At 35.6% G+C, this 16,137-nt stretch overlaps 1 protein-coding gene and 1 pseudogene across 1 annotated transcript in view; both read left to right on the top strand.

Moving 5' to 3' along the window:
- The window catches only part of Slco6a1 (solute carrier organic anion transporter family member 6A1), a 101,521-nt gene that overhangs the window by 70,350 nt on the left and 15,034 nt on the right, over window positions 1–16,137 (top strand). Inside the window, exon 12 of the mRNA XM_008846490.1 lies at window positions 2,172–2,359. Coding sequence (XP_008844712.1) covers window positions 2,172–2,359 — 188 coding nt within the window. The remainder of the gene's footprint in view (window positions 1–2,171; window positions 2,360–16,137) is intronic.
- On the top strand, window positions 12,900–13,508 carry LOC103744659 (annotated as a pseudogene).

Below are 16,137 nucleotides of genomic sequence, written 5' to 3'. Positions count from 1 at the left end.
GCCTATAATTTTTCCTTGCTTTACTTTGTCCTCTTTTGGAATCACATATGCATAATAATAACTTCCTTTTCTGTTCTTTAATTGCTGGTCTATGGCATGGGAATTTATATTGTATTATTTAATCTATGCTCCTCCATTTTAGAATGTCATTTGGTACACAAGCACTTGGAAAATTTGAGGGAATGAATAAATTTCAATTAGGGTGTATGTATGTTTCTTTTATTAAAATGTCCACTAATAAGAATGTCTTCAATTATGCTAAGATTTTTATATTTTTTCCTCAACCACTCAGGCCCAAAATATCTTTAAGTCCTCTTATTTATTAGCAGTCCAGTTAAATATTTCTATTTAATTTTTTCTTGTTTTCCTCTTTATAATTATTACTTTTAGCTTAGGATACTTTAAAAGGCTTAATACATTTTTAAATGATCTCTTTAGCTTCAATCACTATATAAATCTTTTACAGTGGTGGTGGTGGTGGGGTGTGGGATGTGTGTGCATGTGTGTATGTGTGTGGTGTGCATGAGTGCATTGGTGCAGCTGCACAGTGGGCATAGATGAGGGTACAAGTGTGTGTGCATATGTATGTATGTGTGTGGAGGACAGAGGACAATTCTTTAGGCACTTTCCACATGTTCTGAGACAGGATCTCCTCACTGACTTGGAATTCATCAAATTGGCTAGACTGACTGACCAATGAGTTTCAGGGATCTGCCTCCTCAGTGCTGGGATCACAGCTGCAGACCATCATGCCCAGCTTTCTTTTTCATGAGTGTGTGTGTGTGTGTGTGTGTGTGTGTGTGCTTTTCTTTTTTTTTTGCATTTAAAAAATTTTTATTTTTAGTGAATATTTGCTATTTTCATAGAATATAGTTTGTTGATGTTCAGTTAGATCCCCTATCCATACCTCCCCCATCCCCTCCCAATTTAAGTACACTCTTAAATGTACAGTATGGCATATAGAATCTGATTTGTGTGCCCAAATGTCCTTCCGTGTGGGTTCATCCACTAGGCCTATCAACAGTCCCATTTCTGAATGACATTGTCTTCTCCCCTCCCAGCAGCCAGCAAAAGCCAAAAGTTGCTTAAGTTGCACTGGGATTTCTTACCAGCTTCTGCATGTCTGTGTTGTGATTTTGTCTGGTTTGAGCTGCTTTGGGACCGTCTCCAGTCCCCCTGTTCCAGAGCTTAGGATTTTTCTGGTAACTAATAAGAACAAGAATCAATACATTCTATTCCCAGTTTAAAAACAAACAAACAAACAAACAAAAAACAAAAAAAAACACATGGGTTCTGGGGCTCAAACTCCAGTTCTCATGGTTATAGGGCAAGAAGTTTACTGACTGGATTATTTCCCCAGCTCTCTGTATTGTTCTTAGAAAATGCCACTGACTTATTTGCCTTGAATTATCAACCCTAAAATAACACAACTTCATCTTTTCATTCAGTCTCTATTAAATGCTGCTTTATACTTTGCATTGGCCCTGGACATTTTTGCTCTTGTTTCTCTGTTTTTGCTTAGGAAGAACAATGCTTGTGTTGGTATGAAAACAAATATGATCTAACCTGGGCTCATTATTCTATGTTAAAATATGGCTTTCTTAGTATGATGGCATTCAAATGTCTCTTCACTTTCAAAACACATGAAGATTAAAATATGTTATGTGTCCTTGAAAATGTTTCAGGCCTCAAGTAAAGTATCTGCTGTGCTTAATGAATATCAGCTCTATCGTGATTATATACAAAGCAAAGTATTATCCTTTTACCATGATTAAATAATATTTACAGTTGGGTAATTGTTTATATTTCAAATATCAACTAAGATTTCATTTCATTTCATTATCTTTGATTGCCTTTAATTTATATCACTGTCTAAACAAAATGAAATTCGTATATAAATTTTTTGGCTACTATTTTTTAAGTTAGAAGAAATTTTCCTTAGTAACAACAATTAAACACACACAAAATCATTCATTAACAGACAAAACACCTTGCATTTACAATTAATATTTTACTTCTCAATACTGATTCACAGGTTTAGTATGAGGATATTTATTCAAACTAGACAATCTCCCTTTCCTTAGTGATTTAATTCTTATTTTATAGTGTTGAAGGTTATTGTCTCATGGCTAAGTTTCTATAACATTATTTTCTATCTTCAATATTCCTAGGCATACTACAATTGTTCCTGTATTCAAGAGGGATTGACTACCTCAGATGAGGAAGGTGATTTTGTTGATGCCCTTCCTGGAAAATGTAATACAAAGTGTTATAAACTACCCTTGTTTTTTGCCTTTTTCTTTTCTTCAATTACTTTTTCTAGTTTGTCTGGTATACCAATTACTTTGACTGTCCTCCGGTAAGTACATAATATTTATAATTGTCATTTATTTAATATATAAGAAAGATAAATTTAGGAATAGTTCAGTTTATTACAGCAAATTGACTGCTCTGTGTTTTATAGCAGCAAATACAGAGGGAAATTTTTTCACATTGTTTAAGAAAAAGTGTTTGATTTTCTAATTCTACATTAAATAACTACACCAGGAAAAAACATTAGTGTCATCAAAATGTAACACAGTAACTTTTATAATGTCAGTACATAAGTTTATTAATCTAAGTGGAATCAACTATGTGTTATTCCAGAATATAAGTCCACCTAGCATTCATTTTTATATTAGTAACAGAATAAATGGTCATTGCTTGAAAAATTTTTTTCAGGTACTTAACAAGTATGCTTGAGTCCTAACTATCCAGTAGAGGCTGACCAACAAAGTAGAACACACATAGCTTATCTTTGGAATGGTTTGACTTAGTTATGGAATTGAAATAGAGGCAGAAATGTGTGGCCTGTCCTAGTAAGTAGATGATTAGAGACTGATTGGAGACTAGGAGAATTTGAGTTAATTAAAGGTCTGATTGTGTTAAACCTTCTTTGAAATGTTAATGTGAATGATGTGTCTAACCTCTGGGATCCATTAAGAAAGGCAAGCTTCAAGAATAAATTTGAAATCTCCCCTCCCACCCAAGGCCCTTTATAAATTTCCCGACTTCCATGGGCATGGCAATTAAAAACAGAAATCCAAAGTTTCACTGGGCATGGTAGCACATGTCTTTAATCCCAGCATTTGGGAAGCAGAGGCAGGAGGATCTTTGTGAGTGTGAGTCCAGCCTGGTCCACATAACAAGTTCCAGGCCAGCTGGCACTACAGGTAGACCCTGTCTCAAAAAGAAAAAAAAAAAAAAAATCCAAAGTCTCAAATTTGACATGCACACGTGAGAGAGAATATGAAACATTTGTTTTCCTGGTCTAGGTTATCTCAGAGATTACTTTCTGAGTATGGTGAGGGATAACTAATACTGAAGAACTTTGAAAATGCCATGTGGAAACCTACTACTATATAAGCTTCCAAACATACATACATATATATTTATAAAAGGAGGTTAAATGGAGTGACCATTGTCCACTGTAATGAGAGGACAATGCATCTCATCCAGACAACCATCAGTTATCATATAATAATCCCAACGTCAGATATGGGTTACCTCTTTTCAAGTTGTTTATTATTGGGGTCCTAAAGAAACCCCCAAAACATACAGACTATTGTCATTGCTCTTGGTTATCCTCCAGAACTTAATGCTTAATGGCTAAGACTCAGTTGTTGAAGATACCATATACTTGTGTCATAGGACATGGAGAAAACATGTTGGCACTAACCTAGAAGCTTCATCCATATAGACTAGCTTTCATAGTAGAGAAGACTCTAGTTCAACAAGTGGGGAAGAAAAGTATTCAGCACTCTTAAACAGATATTAATCCCATGAGTTAATAATGACTATCCTCACAAGATATGTGTTCTGTTATAATAAAATAGCAGCATGAATTTTATTAGAGTAACCAACCACCTTCTGATTGGATTTAAAGCACATTCCACAAGATGAAACTCATACTTGGTACTGCTAACTAGGCTCAAAACCATGACTGGCTAAATCGTAGGCCCCACGGAGAACCTAATCCTATGATTCTGCTAAGTAGATACAGTATTAAACTCTTCCCTGTGTTCTTATCTTTTAGCCATAGATTAATGCATCTGTCATTCTTTACCAGAAAGGTTTCTTTTGTGGTACCATATGACAATTAAGACCCACAATTGGGAAAGGTGCAGCAAATAAGAGATGTGGAGTGCTTAGCTTTAAATCAGACATCTATATCATACCCCTTCCCCCAAGACTCAGTGATCATTGAGGAAGAAGGAGTGAATGATTTAAAAACCCAAAGTAGTCAATGGCTGCAATGAGACAGTATTTTCTGATCCTGGCAAAGCTGTTGCACACATGAACTCACAGTGGGTGTGACTGTATGCAAAAGACTTACACAAGATTAAGCCAGCAAAAGTCTCAGCACGAATGGGGAGGTGGCTACCATGTTTCAGTTGATAGTCTTATACTCATCCACATACGGGCAGCACTAAGTAGACTCAGTAGATCTAAAAAGAGCACATAAAGTTGGGAGGAGAAAGTGGTGGTGATGGAATCAAATCAGAGCCCCCCCCTCCCCCAGATTAAAGTAAACTGAAACTAAGTTTCCCAGGCTATATTCTGGGAAGCTGTACAAGGAAGTAAAAGGAAAATAATTCTAACTGTAGAGAAGAAAAGATGACCTTTTCATGCTTCCTTGCTCAAGCTGGAAAAATACCCGAAAAATCCCCACCTAACTTCTGCTGTAACCTGAATGCTTGCCCCCTCCCACTTCTGCTGTTCGTGGTTTGTGGTTTCTGTCTATATAAGCAAGCTTCTAAGCTGAATCTGGACTTCCCCTTTTGATCAAGGTGGAAGGCCGTCTATAGACGAAATAATAAATCCTCATGCAATTGCATCTACTGGTTTGAGGACTGAGTTATTGGGGTGCGGCCTCCCGAGAACGTAGGGTACCCCAGTTTGGGGGTCCTACAGTGGTGGGAATAAGGGAAGAATTAGCGGGGAAGGAATGGGGTAGATTTGATCAAAATACATTGTATTCAAGTATGAAATTCTTACTGAATATGTTAAATTTGTAGTGAAATGCATCTTCTAATCAAGTAATTATTAAAAATAAAAAAATGATTAAAAAATAATAATTAGTAGATGTGAAAAACATTACCATTGAAATATACCTGTTGACTTTATATCCACGTTCAGATGCCAAGGAGCTCAGAAAGTAACCGACTGTCACTAGTAATAATCAGATATATAGAGATTAGAAATGCATGTGCAAACATCTTAATGTCAATTTAACTGAAAATGAATTTTTCTGTAGGAAACTGTGTATTTTAATAATGAAATGGAGAGCCTTTTTAAAGGTTAAAACCTCATTTAATTTTATGTCTTATAGGGTTTATACTGAGTACAGTATTGTATAACTTTAACAATTCAAATGTAAACCTAAAAATTTGCAGCCAATTTTGAAAAAAGATGCATCTTAGTTCAGAAAATTGTTAGTGAATATGTCAATGCTGTTGCAGTGAAATGCTTCTTCTAAGTATGGGGTTATTAAATACATAATTTACTGGAAAAAACCAAACATCATATGCATACATGAAATTCTCAGTGAATTAATAAAATCATTTTAAAGTGGCAAAAAATGTGAAACTGATTAGATACCCATGCTTGTCTCAAGCCTGTGATCTTTCTCTCTCAGACTCTCCAGTGATAAAATTATAGTCCAGACGGACATCTTAGTAATGTACTTTGAAGAGAATGTGGAAGATGGAGCTAAGGGAGGAAAACTTGAGAAAAAAGAAAGTGGTGCAAGTGTAATAGTTAATATGTAGAGGAAAAGAAGATAAATTTGAGAGGCATTTAGTTTGATTAGTAGGGTAAGAGTTAATACTTTGATGTACTTCATAGGGAATATTGAGAAAACCAGGACCATATTCAGACTTCAAATTTGGGCTAATGATAATTCTATTAACTAAAATCTGAAATTCAAGAAAGAATACTCAAATTAAAATGATCACTACTCGGGCAGGTAAGTTGGCACACTGGGTACAAATACTTGCTGCCAAGGCTGAAGACTTGAGTTTGATCCCCAGAGCTCACATCATGACAGGAGAGAACCAACTCCTGAAAATTTTCCTTTGATCTCCACACATACGCTACGGCACACACATATACACAGACATACACGTATAATAAATAGATAACAAAGATGATAATAAAGGACAAAAAATGTGGTGTGATTATGCCAGTCTGAGCACTGGAGAATCATGAGTTTGAAGCCAGCCTGGGCTATACAGAGACCCTGTTCAAAACAAAAGATGTCATGTGTTATATATAATTCTGCTCAGATGGAGAGCTCCCCACTTTGAGATGGGTATTTGGGGAGTTGAGCTGGACATAGGCAGATGAGGTGGAGACTTTCTGGAAATAATGAGACAGAAGACTTGAAAAGTTCCCAGGATAGCCAGACATAACAAACCTCAAATTGTGCTAGCAAAATAAATATTCAGCAAATAGATGCCTAAGTTTTGAAAGCAATAAATTTAAAGAGCTCTCAGAAACTTAAAGATAGTGGAGATTCTCTTAAAGTAGAAGAGAACGGGAGAAGCAAAAGATTTATTGTTGTACACAGAAACCATCTCTAGTTTTCTATAGCGATGGAGGAGATATATCTTTCAGTTTTGAAACTCGGAAACGGGTGCAGATGGTTTATCAGAACATGTGAGAGGTAGCAGAGGCAGCTCCAGGAAGGAAGTTTACAGCCACGAGAGTATGCATTAAAAAAATAGATTTCAAATAAGTGAATTAATGATGTGTCTCAAGGTTCTCAGAAAATGAAGCAAAGCTAAGACCCAAAATAAGTAGAAAGACTGGCGATGTAGTTTATTGAGTAGAGCACCTACCTATTGTTCACAAAGTCTTGAGTTTTATCTCCAGCATGACATAAACTGGACATGTTGGGACCTGTCTGTAATTGCAGGACTTGAGAGGTAGATGAAGGAGGACCGGTAGTTCAAAGTCAGCCTTGGAATCACAGGGAGTTTGAAGCTAGCCTGGGCAATACAAGACTGTCTCAAATTTTTAAAAAGAAAAAGGAAGGAAGGAAGAAAAAAGAAAGATCAGAGCTGAAATTAGTGAAACAGAGACAGAATAATACAAAACATCAATGGAACAGTGTTGAGTTCTTTTAAACATAGAACCTCTTGACTAAAATAACAAAAACCTGAGATGATTTAAATATTTAAGAGATGAAAAAGAAATACTAGAGTATACACACTGAAATCCAGAGGGTCAAGAAATATTGTGAAAATTCTTATTACAAGGGGGAAATTCAGAAGAAATAGATAAATTTCAACATACCTATAAAATTGAACCAGGAAGACATTAAAGAGTTTAAATAAATTAGTGATAAACAATGAGAATACTGCAGCAATAACTCCACTTCCCAAAGGCTAGAATTATCGAGGAGCTCATCCGTGAGGAAAAATGATTCTTCCTCCTTGATCAGTCATTGATGATTGCTTGCAGCTCCGCATCGACAGGTGGGGAACCTTATGAAGTTTTCCCCACTCCCATCAGCATATTGACTACTATTATGATTATGCAAGTCTTGCTTAGGCATCCACATCGTTGAGATTTCATGGGTGCAGTTTTCCTATCTTGTCTGGAAAGCACTATTCCTTATCTTACAACAGTCATCCTAGTCCTCTGGTTCTTACAATCTTTCTTCTCCATCTTGTGTGATGTTCCCTGAGCTTTGGGTACAGGAGTTGCATTGTATATGTACTAACTGGGGCATTTTTTCCAGCGACTTGTTTTTTTTGTATTTTGACCAGTTGTGGCTCTCTACAGTAGCCTCTGTCTGTTGCAAAAAGAAGTTTCTTTGGGGGCTGAAGATATGGTTCAGTAGGTTAAGAGAACTTGCTGTTTTTGCAGAGGACTCAAGTTCAGTTCCCAGTACCCACATGATGGCTAACAACCACCCTTAACTTCACTTCCAGGGGATATGATGCTTTTTTCTGGCCCTTTTGGGCATAACACATACATGGTACACTTACACACATATAGGCAAAACACTCATACACATAAACAATTAAAAATAAGTAAATGTAAAAAGTTTATTTGATGGGTAATAGCTACACTTATCTGTGGGTATAAATATAAATTTTTGGACTACAGCTAGAGATTATATTTAAAAATGACAGTGGTTGCTTTCTCCTCTATGGCCTGTGGTCTCTCACGGGTACTTGGATACAGGACTAAGCATGAATCTCCTTATATGGAGGTGGCCTTAAGTCTAATTACACAGATGTTGCTTACCCCAAGTTAATAGTGCTACTACTGCACCATTGGGGGTATTTTGCACAGCCAGTCATTGTTGTGGTTTGTAGGTTTTACAGTTGGGTAGGACTATTGATTGCTTTTCTCCTTTGGCAGCTTGAATAGCAGTTTCCAAAACTATGAGAGCTAGACCTCAGGGAAGAAGCTTTCAAGTCAGTTCCAGCTCAGTTCTTCCAAAGCCTATGCCTGATGTGTGTGGTCTTCAACAAGTTGTCAGTCCTAACCATATGTACATAGAGCAAAAAAAAAAATGGACTCAGTAGGTTGTATGTGTATATACGGATATATATATATATATATATATATATACAAAAATATTCAATATACTAAAAAAAATAAATCAAAGAAGAAGAAAGAGTACATGAAGTTATCAGAAAAAAAGTGATTGAGGGCCATGGGAGGAGTTGGAGGGGAGAGAGGATGGTATGGAAATGATATAAATACAGTACTCATTATGAAATTCTAAAAACGATTGAAAAATTTAGAAGACTAGAACTAGATAAATTCATCAGTTCACCTGACACCAATTGTAGTACCAAGAACTAATACAAACCTACTCAATTTATTTCATTAAATGGAAAGAGAATTAATACTTCTTAACTCACAAAGCCAAGCTACCCTGATATAAATCCAGACAAGGACACACACACATAAAAGAAAACAATAAGCCTGTTTCCTTGACAAACAAAAACGCAAAAATCTTCAATGAGACTCTTACTAACTGAACTCAAGAACATCTTTAAAAGGCCATAAGCCTTCAAGCCAGTTTCATTTCTGGAATGTAAGGAAGATTCTATATATGGAAATCAAAAACACAATACATAAATGAAACAAGAACAAAATCTCATGACTATCTCAATGGATTCAGAAAAATATAGTGACAAAATTCAACACTGCATATGATAAAAGTCCCAGAGAAAGTAAGACTATTGGATCCCAGCTAGTATAATAATAAAGATCATCTGTGACAATCCAATAACCAACAATAGGCTGAAAAAGAAAAAATTGAGATAGTTTTCTTTACAATTCGAAATGAGATAAGAGTGTCTACTCTTACTGCTCTTCTTCAATATAAGCCTTACAATCTCAGCCAGAGAATTAGAGACTATACACACACACACACACACACACACACACACACACATATGATGCAAATAGGAAGGGAAGACTCATCATTTACAAATGATCTCATCTTATACATGAATGTTTCTAAATTGCCAAGTGTATTGACACATGCCTGTAGCTCCAGAACCTGGAAGACCAGATCACAAGTTCAAGGCTAGCCTGGGCTGCATGGCAAGACCTTGTCTCAAAGTAAATAAGCAAACAAATGATCCTTAGTGGATTTCATAAATGCTTTCAGAAAATCAGTAATTTACAAAGTCGAGACACAAAAATCAATGGCTTTTCTATATGTGGTAGTGAACCGAATAATAAAACCGTTAAGGGAAACATTTCATTCACAATAGACTCAAAAATAGTGAAACATCTATGAATAAACCTAACCATGGAGGTGAAATGCCTCTACAACGAAAATCATAGACCACAAAATTAAAAATTTGGAGGCATTAGAAGGTGGAAAGACCTATGTTCATAGATCATCAGAATTAGTTTTAGGCAAATGGTAGTATTACCAAATAAAGTCTGAAAATTTATGCAACCTCCATCAATATGTTCTAGTGACATTCTTCACCACACAAGAAAAAAGGCAATACTAAAATTCATGTGTAAGTGTAAAAGATTCTGAATAGCCAAATCAATGTTGAGAAAAAATCAAATGCCGAGCTATATTATAGCTTCAAATTATGTTATAAAACCATAGTAACAAAAATACCATCATACTGGCACAAAAGCAGACATGTACTGTAATGAAATAGAAGACCCAGAAATAAATGCACACAGTCACTTGATTTTCAACAAAGGTGCCTAAAGCATATGTTTCAAAAATAGACATTTCTATTGAAGACAACTTCAGCAAGTAATGTTGAGAAAGCTGGATATACACAAGTAGAAGATTGAAACTAGATCCCCACATATATTCTAAATGTATCAAATATCTGAAATATCTTATAATTAAATGATAAGATAGTAAATAACTGTGAAATATTCTTTTGGCACACTTCAGGACACAGGCATACTCAATAATTTTCTGAAAGGGACTCAAACAGCTCAGGACCTAGAAGCATGGATTGATAGATGGGATTTCATCATATTAGAAAATGTGTGCATAACAAAGAAAATGATTAACAGAGGGAGGAGACAGCCTATAGAATAGGAGAAAATGTTTACTAGTCATACATTTGACAAGGGATTAATACCCAGAATATATAAAGAGCTTAGAAAAATGAAGCATCAAAAGAGCCAGTAAACCAGGCAAAAAATGGGCAAATGTAACAAACAGACACTTTTCAAAAGAAGCACAAATATCCAATAAATATGAAGTAGAAATAACCAATAAATTCATAAAAAATTTTAAGAATCTTTAGACATCAGGCAAATGCAAATCAGAAGTTCACTGAGATTCTATTCCATGCTGTCAGAATGACTAAGAAAAAAACCCAAAGATCCCTGAACCTTAGGAGGTAGAGGTTTAATATACATATCCTACTAAGAGATAATCAGTCTTTAGTCTCTTACTCTTTGCATGTTGGCCAATTGTGGGTCACTGTGGTAATCACCATCTGCTGTATGAGGGAGCTTCTCTGGTAAAAGCTGAGAGATGTATTCATCTATGAGTAGAACAATAACCATTAGGAGCTGGTTTAATACTATGTCCAATTTAACAGAATAATAATTTGGCATATGATCTGTCTAACCACAGGCTCCTTGGCCTGATACTGGTGTAGATTATATGCTTCATCTTATGAAGAAGGCCTTAAATCCAAGCCAAAAGTGGTTGGATAAGTGGTGAATGACCACAAGGAAACAGTTTTCAAGACATCTGGGCAGTTACATGAATTCACAACAATCTTGACAGCATGCTCAAGACCCATGCAAGCTCAAGCAAGACAAAATTCCAACATAGGTGTGCAGAAGTGGGTAAGAAGCACCAATCTTGGCTGATGAACTATTGGCAACCAATAGCTGCTAAGAGATGGAGACTTGGTTTTCTTTAGGGGTATAATGGTAGATAGGTTAACCATGCTTGAGTGGATGGAGCCACATTGAAGGACATCTGGGGCTATGAATTTGATTAGATAGGCCCTAAGTAAATTATATATATATTTTTTTTCATGTACTCTAATATGTGTATAGATGGGAGATACCAAGGGTTTTCAGATAGGTGAGGGCATCTAAATATGATTAATATATTTAAGAAATTTACAAAAATTCAATAAAATTAAATCCAGAGAAAGATAAGGAAATCAAACATTTTGATAATAATGACAGGGTGACATTCCCTATAAATAGAAATATCATTTTTTAAAATGCATCCACTGGAATTAAGGAAGGTTGTTATCTGCCACACGGGTGCTGGGAATCGAATCCAGGTCCCCTAAAAGAGCAATCAATGCTCTTAACCACTGAGCCATCTCTCTAGCCCCTGAAATATTTTGTATAGCCACCAAGGAAATGAGTGTGAATGTTCCTCAAAAAAATTAAAAATAGAATTACTGTATGATCCAGTTTTAGGACTGCAGGGAATGAACTTAAAGGAAGAGAAATCAGTACACAGTAGGTATAATACCTGCCACCCATGTTCATTTTAGTAGTGTTCACAATAGCCAAGAGTGGATAACAAAGATATGATATATAAAAAATTAAATTATTTTTTGCTAGACAAATGAAGGTTTGCATCAGGTCAAGCACATTTTATCTTACATGTGGAAATTATTTTTAAGTCATAACAGTAAAAGAAGACTCAGATGAGAGGAAAGGAACCAGAGGAAGGTTAGGCAGGGGAAATGCTGTGGATCAGAGAATGAATATCATCCAAGTACATAATACACTTGAAAATCATTATTTTGTAGATTTAGTGTATGCTAATCAAAAGGAAAGAAGTGCTAAACAGGAACATATTGTTACATAAAAACAAAGTAACAGCCTTAGACTACAGCAAATATAAGCTGGCCATAAGCACATGTGAAGCAGACATAGAAAGAAAGCTTTCTTTTGGTGCTCATGCACAAGACATTAGGGAAATGTTTTCCACCCTTCTTCTTTAGTAGTGTCATTGAAAATGTTCTCAGATGTGCTTAGCATTTGCGTAAGAAAAAGGAACATTCACATTGTTAAAAAAAATTTAACAGATCAATCAATATCATATGTAACCTGTGAAAATAGAGACGTAGTTATAAATATGTGCATTTACATAAAGAAATATTGGAGTTATAAACAAGAAAGCAATTAAAATGCTAATCTTCAATAGATTTAGAGAAGTAAAGGAAAGGGGAGGGGAGAGAGAGAGAGAGAGAGAGAGAGAGAGAGAGAGAGAGACTAGAGAAATGGAGGGAAATGAGGACATGGGTATAAGCATGAAACTTTCTCTACTATGCCCATCTCTTTTGCTTTGCAAAGTACGCATTCATATTTGTATTAAAAATCTACAAATAACTCACAGTTGGGCGGCAGCGCAGGCGATGACTGAGGCTCAACGGACAGTGAAGCCAGTGCCTTTGTAGCTGCAGTGGAAGCTCCATGGCCCTCACAGCTCCAGTGCTGATGCAGACCCTGTTGCCTGCCCAGCTCCTTCACCGCTTGCATCCTGGCTGATCAGCTGACTGAAGAACAGATTGCTGAATTCAAGGAAGCTTTCTCCCTATTTGATAAAGATGGTGATGGTACCATACCATCACAAAGAAGGAACTTGGGACTGTCATGAGGTCAACACCAACAAAAGCCAAGTTGCAGGATATGATCAACAAAGTGGATGTTGATGGGAATGGCACCATTGACCTCCCAGAGTTCTTGACTGATGGCTAGAAAAATGAAAGATACAGATAACAAAGAGGAAATTCCTGAGGCCTTCTGAGTCTTTGACAAGGATGGAAATGGCAAATCAGAGGAGCAGAACTATGTAGTCATGACAAGCTTAGGAGAAAAACACACAGATGAAGTAGATTAAATGATCAGAGAAGCAGATATTGATGGAGACAAGTCAACTATGAAGAATTCCTACAGATGATGACTGCAAAATGAAGACCTACTTTCAATTACTTTTTCCCCTCTAGAAGAATCAAATTGAATCTTTTACTTCTTACCAAAAAAAAGAAAGAAAAATCTACAAATAAAGTTAATTCTTAGACGCCATTAGCAAAAGGCATAAATTACAAAATCACTAATCACGAGTGACAGGATAAGCCCCAGAAGCATGTCAGGGTAGACTAGGATGTTGCAAGCCTGTGTTCTTGGAAAGATTAGGGTAGCTGAAGGGAGTCATATCTTTCAAATCATAAAGAAGCAAAGGACTAGATGAATTAAAATAGAATACAAAGCTTGTACAGGTGAACTGAGTCAACTCTGGATTTAGGTTTGGTGATGATTATCCAGACTGGACTCAAGTGGATCATCACTGAAAGAAGACGATCAGATGTTTTTGATTGTCATATGAGGCAAATTTTTTTCTTCCAAGAAATTAAGAGAAATCTGATACTGAGGATATTGTTCAGTGGTATAGTATTTGCCTAGATAGTGGAAGTCCTCATACAGATACCTCCCAAAAAATAGAAGAAAAGAAAAGAAAATAAAAATTGCAGGAGTTTGTTACAGCAGAAAAAAATCCTTACTTGTTTGCATCTCTCACAAAAAGTTTGTTCAAGATTTTCCCTTCCAACAGTCATTATACCAACATATTCATATATTCCCTCACTGTGTATTCAAATAAGAAAGCAGTAAATTAATTAAATCATTAATTTAAGGGTATTAAAGTAGAATGAAATAACAATGAATGTGGGCAGGTCCCCGGTACCCATTAATGAACATTAGAGTATATCAAGGTAAATGGTGAAAATGGGGTTTCACTAATAATTTATGTAACTGAAATGGTGATATGTACCCCAATGAAAAAGTAGAAAATGTAATAAGAATATTATGCAGCAGAAGAGAAGAAATAATAAAAATCAGAGCAGAAATTAATGAAACAGAAACAAACAATACAAAGAATCAATGAATCTGAGAGATGGTTCTTTGAAAAGCTAAACGAGATAGAAAGAGTCTTATCTCAGTTAACCCAAAGAAAGAAAGAACAAATCCAAATCACAAAATCAGAGATGAAAGGGGAAAGCTCACAACAGAAACCCCAAAAATTCAGACCATTATAAGGGAATATTTTAAAAACCTATGCACTACTAAAACTGAAAATCTACAAGAAATGGATGGGTATCTGAAATCATGGGAATCACCAAAGTTAAACCAAGAAGAGATCAACAGTTTAAACAAACCCATAACATATAAGGAAATTGGAACACTAATACAAAGCCTCCCAACTAAAAAAATCCCAGTCCCAGATGGATTTACAGCAGAATTCTATCAGACATTTAAAGAAGACCCCTAACCAATACTACTTATTCAGAATAATAGAAACAGAAGGAGAACTCCCAAATTCCTTCTATGAAGCTAGCATCACTCTAATACCCAAAATGGGTAAAGACACAACCAAAAAAGAAAATTATAGACCCATATCCTTAATGGTCATAGATGCAAAAATTCTCAACAAAATACTTGCAAACTGCATACAGACACACAACAAAAAGATCATTCATCATGATCAAGGAGGCTTTATACCAGACATGCACAGCTGGTTCAATACATGCAAGTTAATAAATATCATTAATCATATAAATGGTCTCAAATACAAAACCACATTGTCATCTCAATAGATGCAGAAAAGGCTTTTGACAAAATTAAAAAATTCAGCATGCATTCATGAATAAAGTTCGAAAGGGAATTGGACTGGAGGGAACATACCTCAACATAATTAAAGCTTTATACAACAAACCCACAGCCAACATCATTCTAAGTGGAGAAAAACTGGAAGTATTTCCATTAAAATCAGGAACCAGACAAAGATGTCCACTATCTCTACTCCTTTTCAACATAGTCCTTGAAACTCTTGCTAGAGCAATAAGAGAGTAGAATGAAATTAAAGGAGTACTAATTGGAAAAGGTCAAACTATCACTTTTTGGAGAAGGTATGATACTATACCTAAGAGATACCTGAAATTCCACCTCAGAACTCCTAGAACTGATCAAGACTTTCAGTAAAGTGGCAAGTTATAAAATCATTCTAGAAAAATAAGTAGCCTTTAACAAGCAATTGGAGAAAGAATACAGGGAAATGCCTCTATTCACAATTGCTGCAAACAAAATAAAGTAAAATATCTTGGAATAAACCTAATCAAAGATACCAAAGATCTTTACAATGAAAATTTTAAATCATTAACGAAGAGATTGAGGAAGACACCAGGAGACAGAAGGAGCCTCCTTGTTCATGGATTGGAAGAATTAATATTGTGAAAATAACCATCCTACCAAAAGTAATATATAGATTCAATGTAATCCCAATCAAAATCTCCATGACATACTTCACAGAATTAGAAAAAAATCCTTAAATTTGCACGGAAGCACAAAAGACTCCAGATAGCCAAACAAACCCTGAGTCCAAAGAGCAACGCTGGGGGGATTACTATAACAGATCTCAAAGTATACTACAGAGCTATAGTATTAAAAAAAAATAAAAAATAAAAACCAGCATGGTAGTGGCACAAAAATAGACATAAAGATCAATGGAACATCATTGAAGATCTAAACCTGAGTACATGCAATTTCAGCCACCTAATATTTGACAAAGGTGCCAAGAACACACAATGGAGGAAAGAC

Source organism: Nannospalax galili, unplaced genomic scaffold (genome assembly GCF_000622305.1).
Source record: "Nannospalax galili isolate Female #2095 unplaced genomic scaffold, S.galili_v1.0 scaffold943, whole genome shotgun sequence".
In the NCBI taxonomy this organism is placed as follows: domain Eukaryota; kingdom Metazoa; phylum Chordata; class Mammalia; order Rodentia; family Spalacidae; genus Nannospalax; species Nannospalax galili.
The sequence above is the reverse complement of the archived record's forward strand: the minus strand, read 5'-3'. Positions and strand labels throughout refer to the sequence as shown.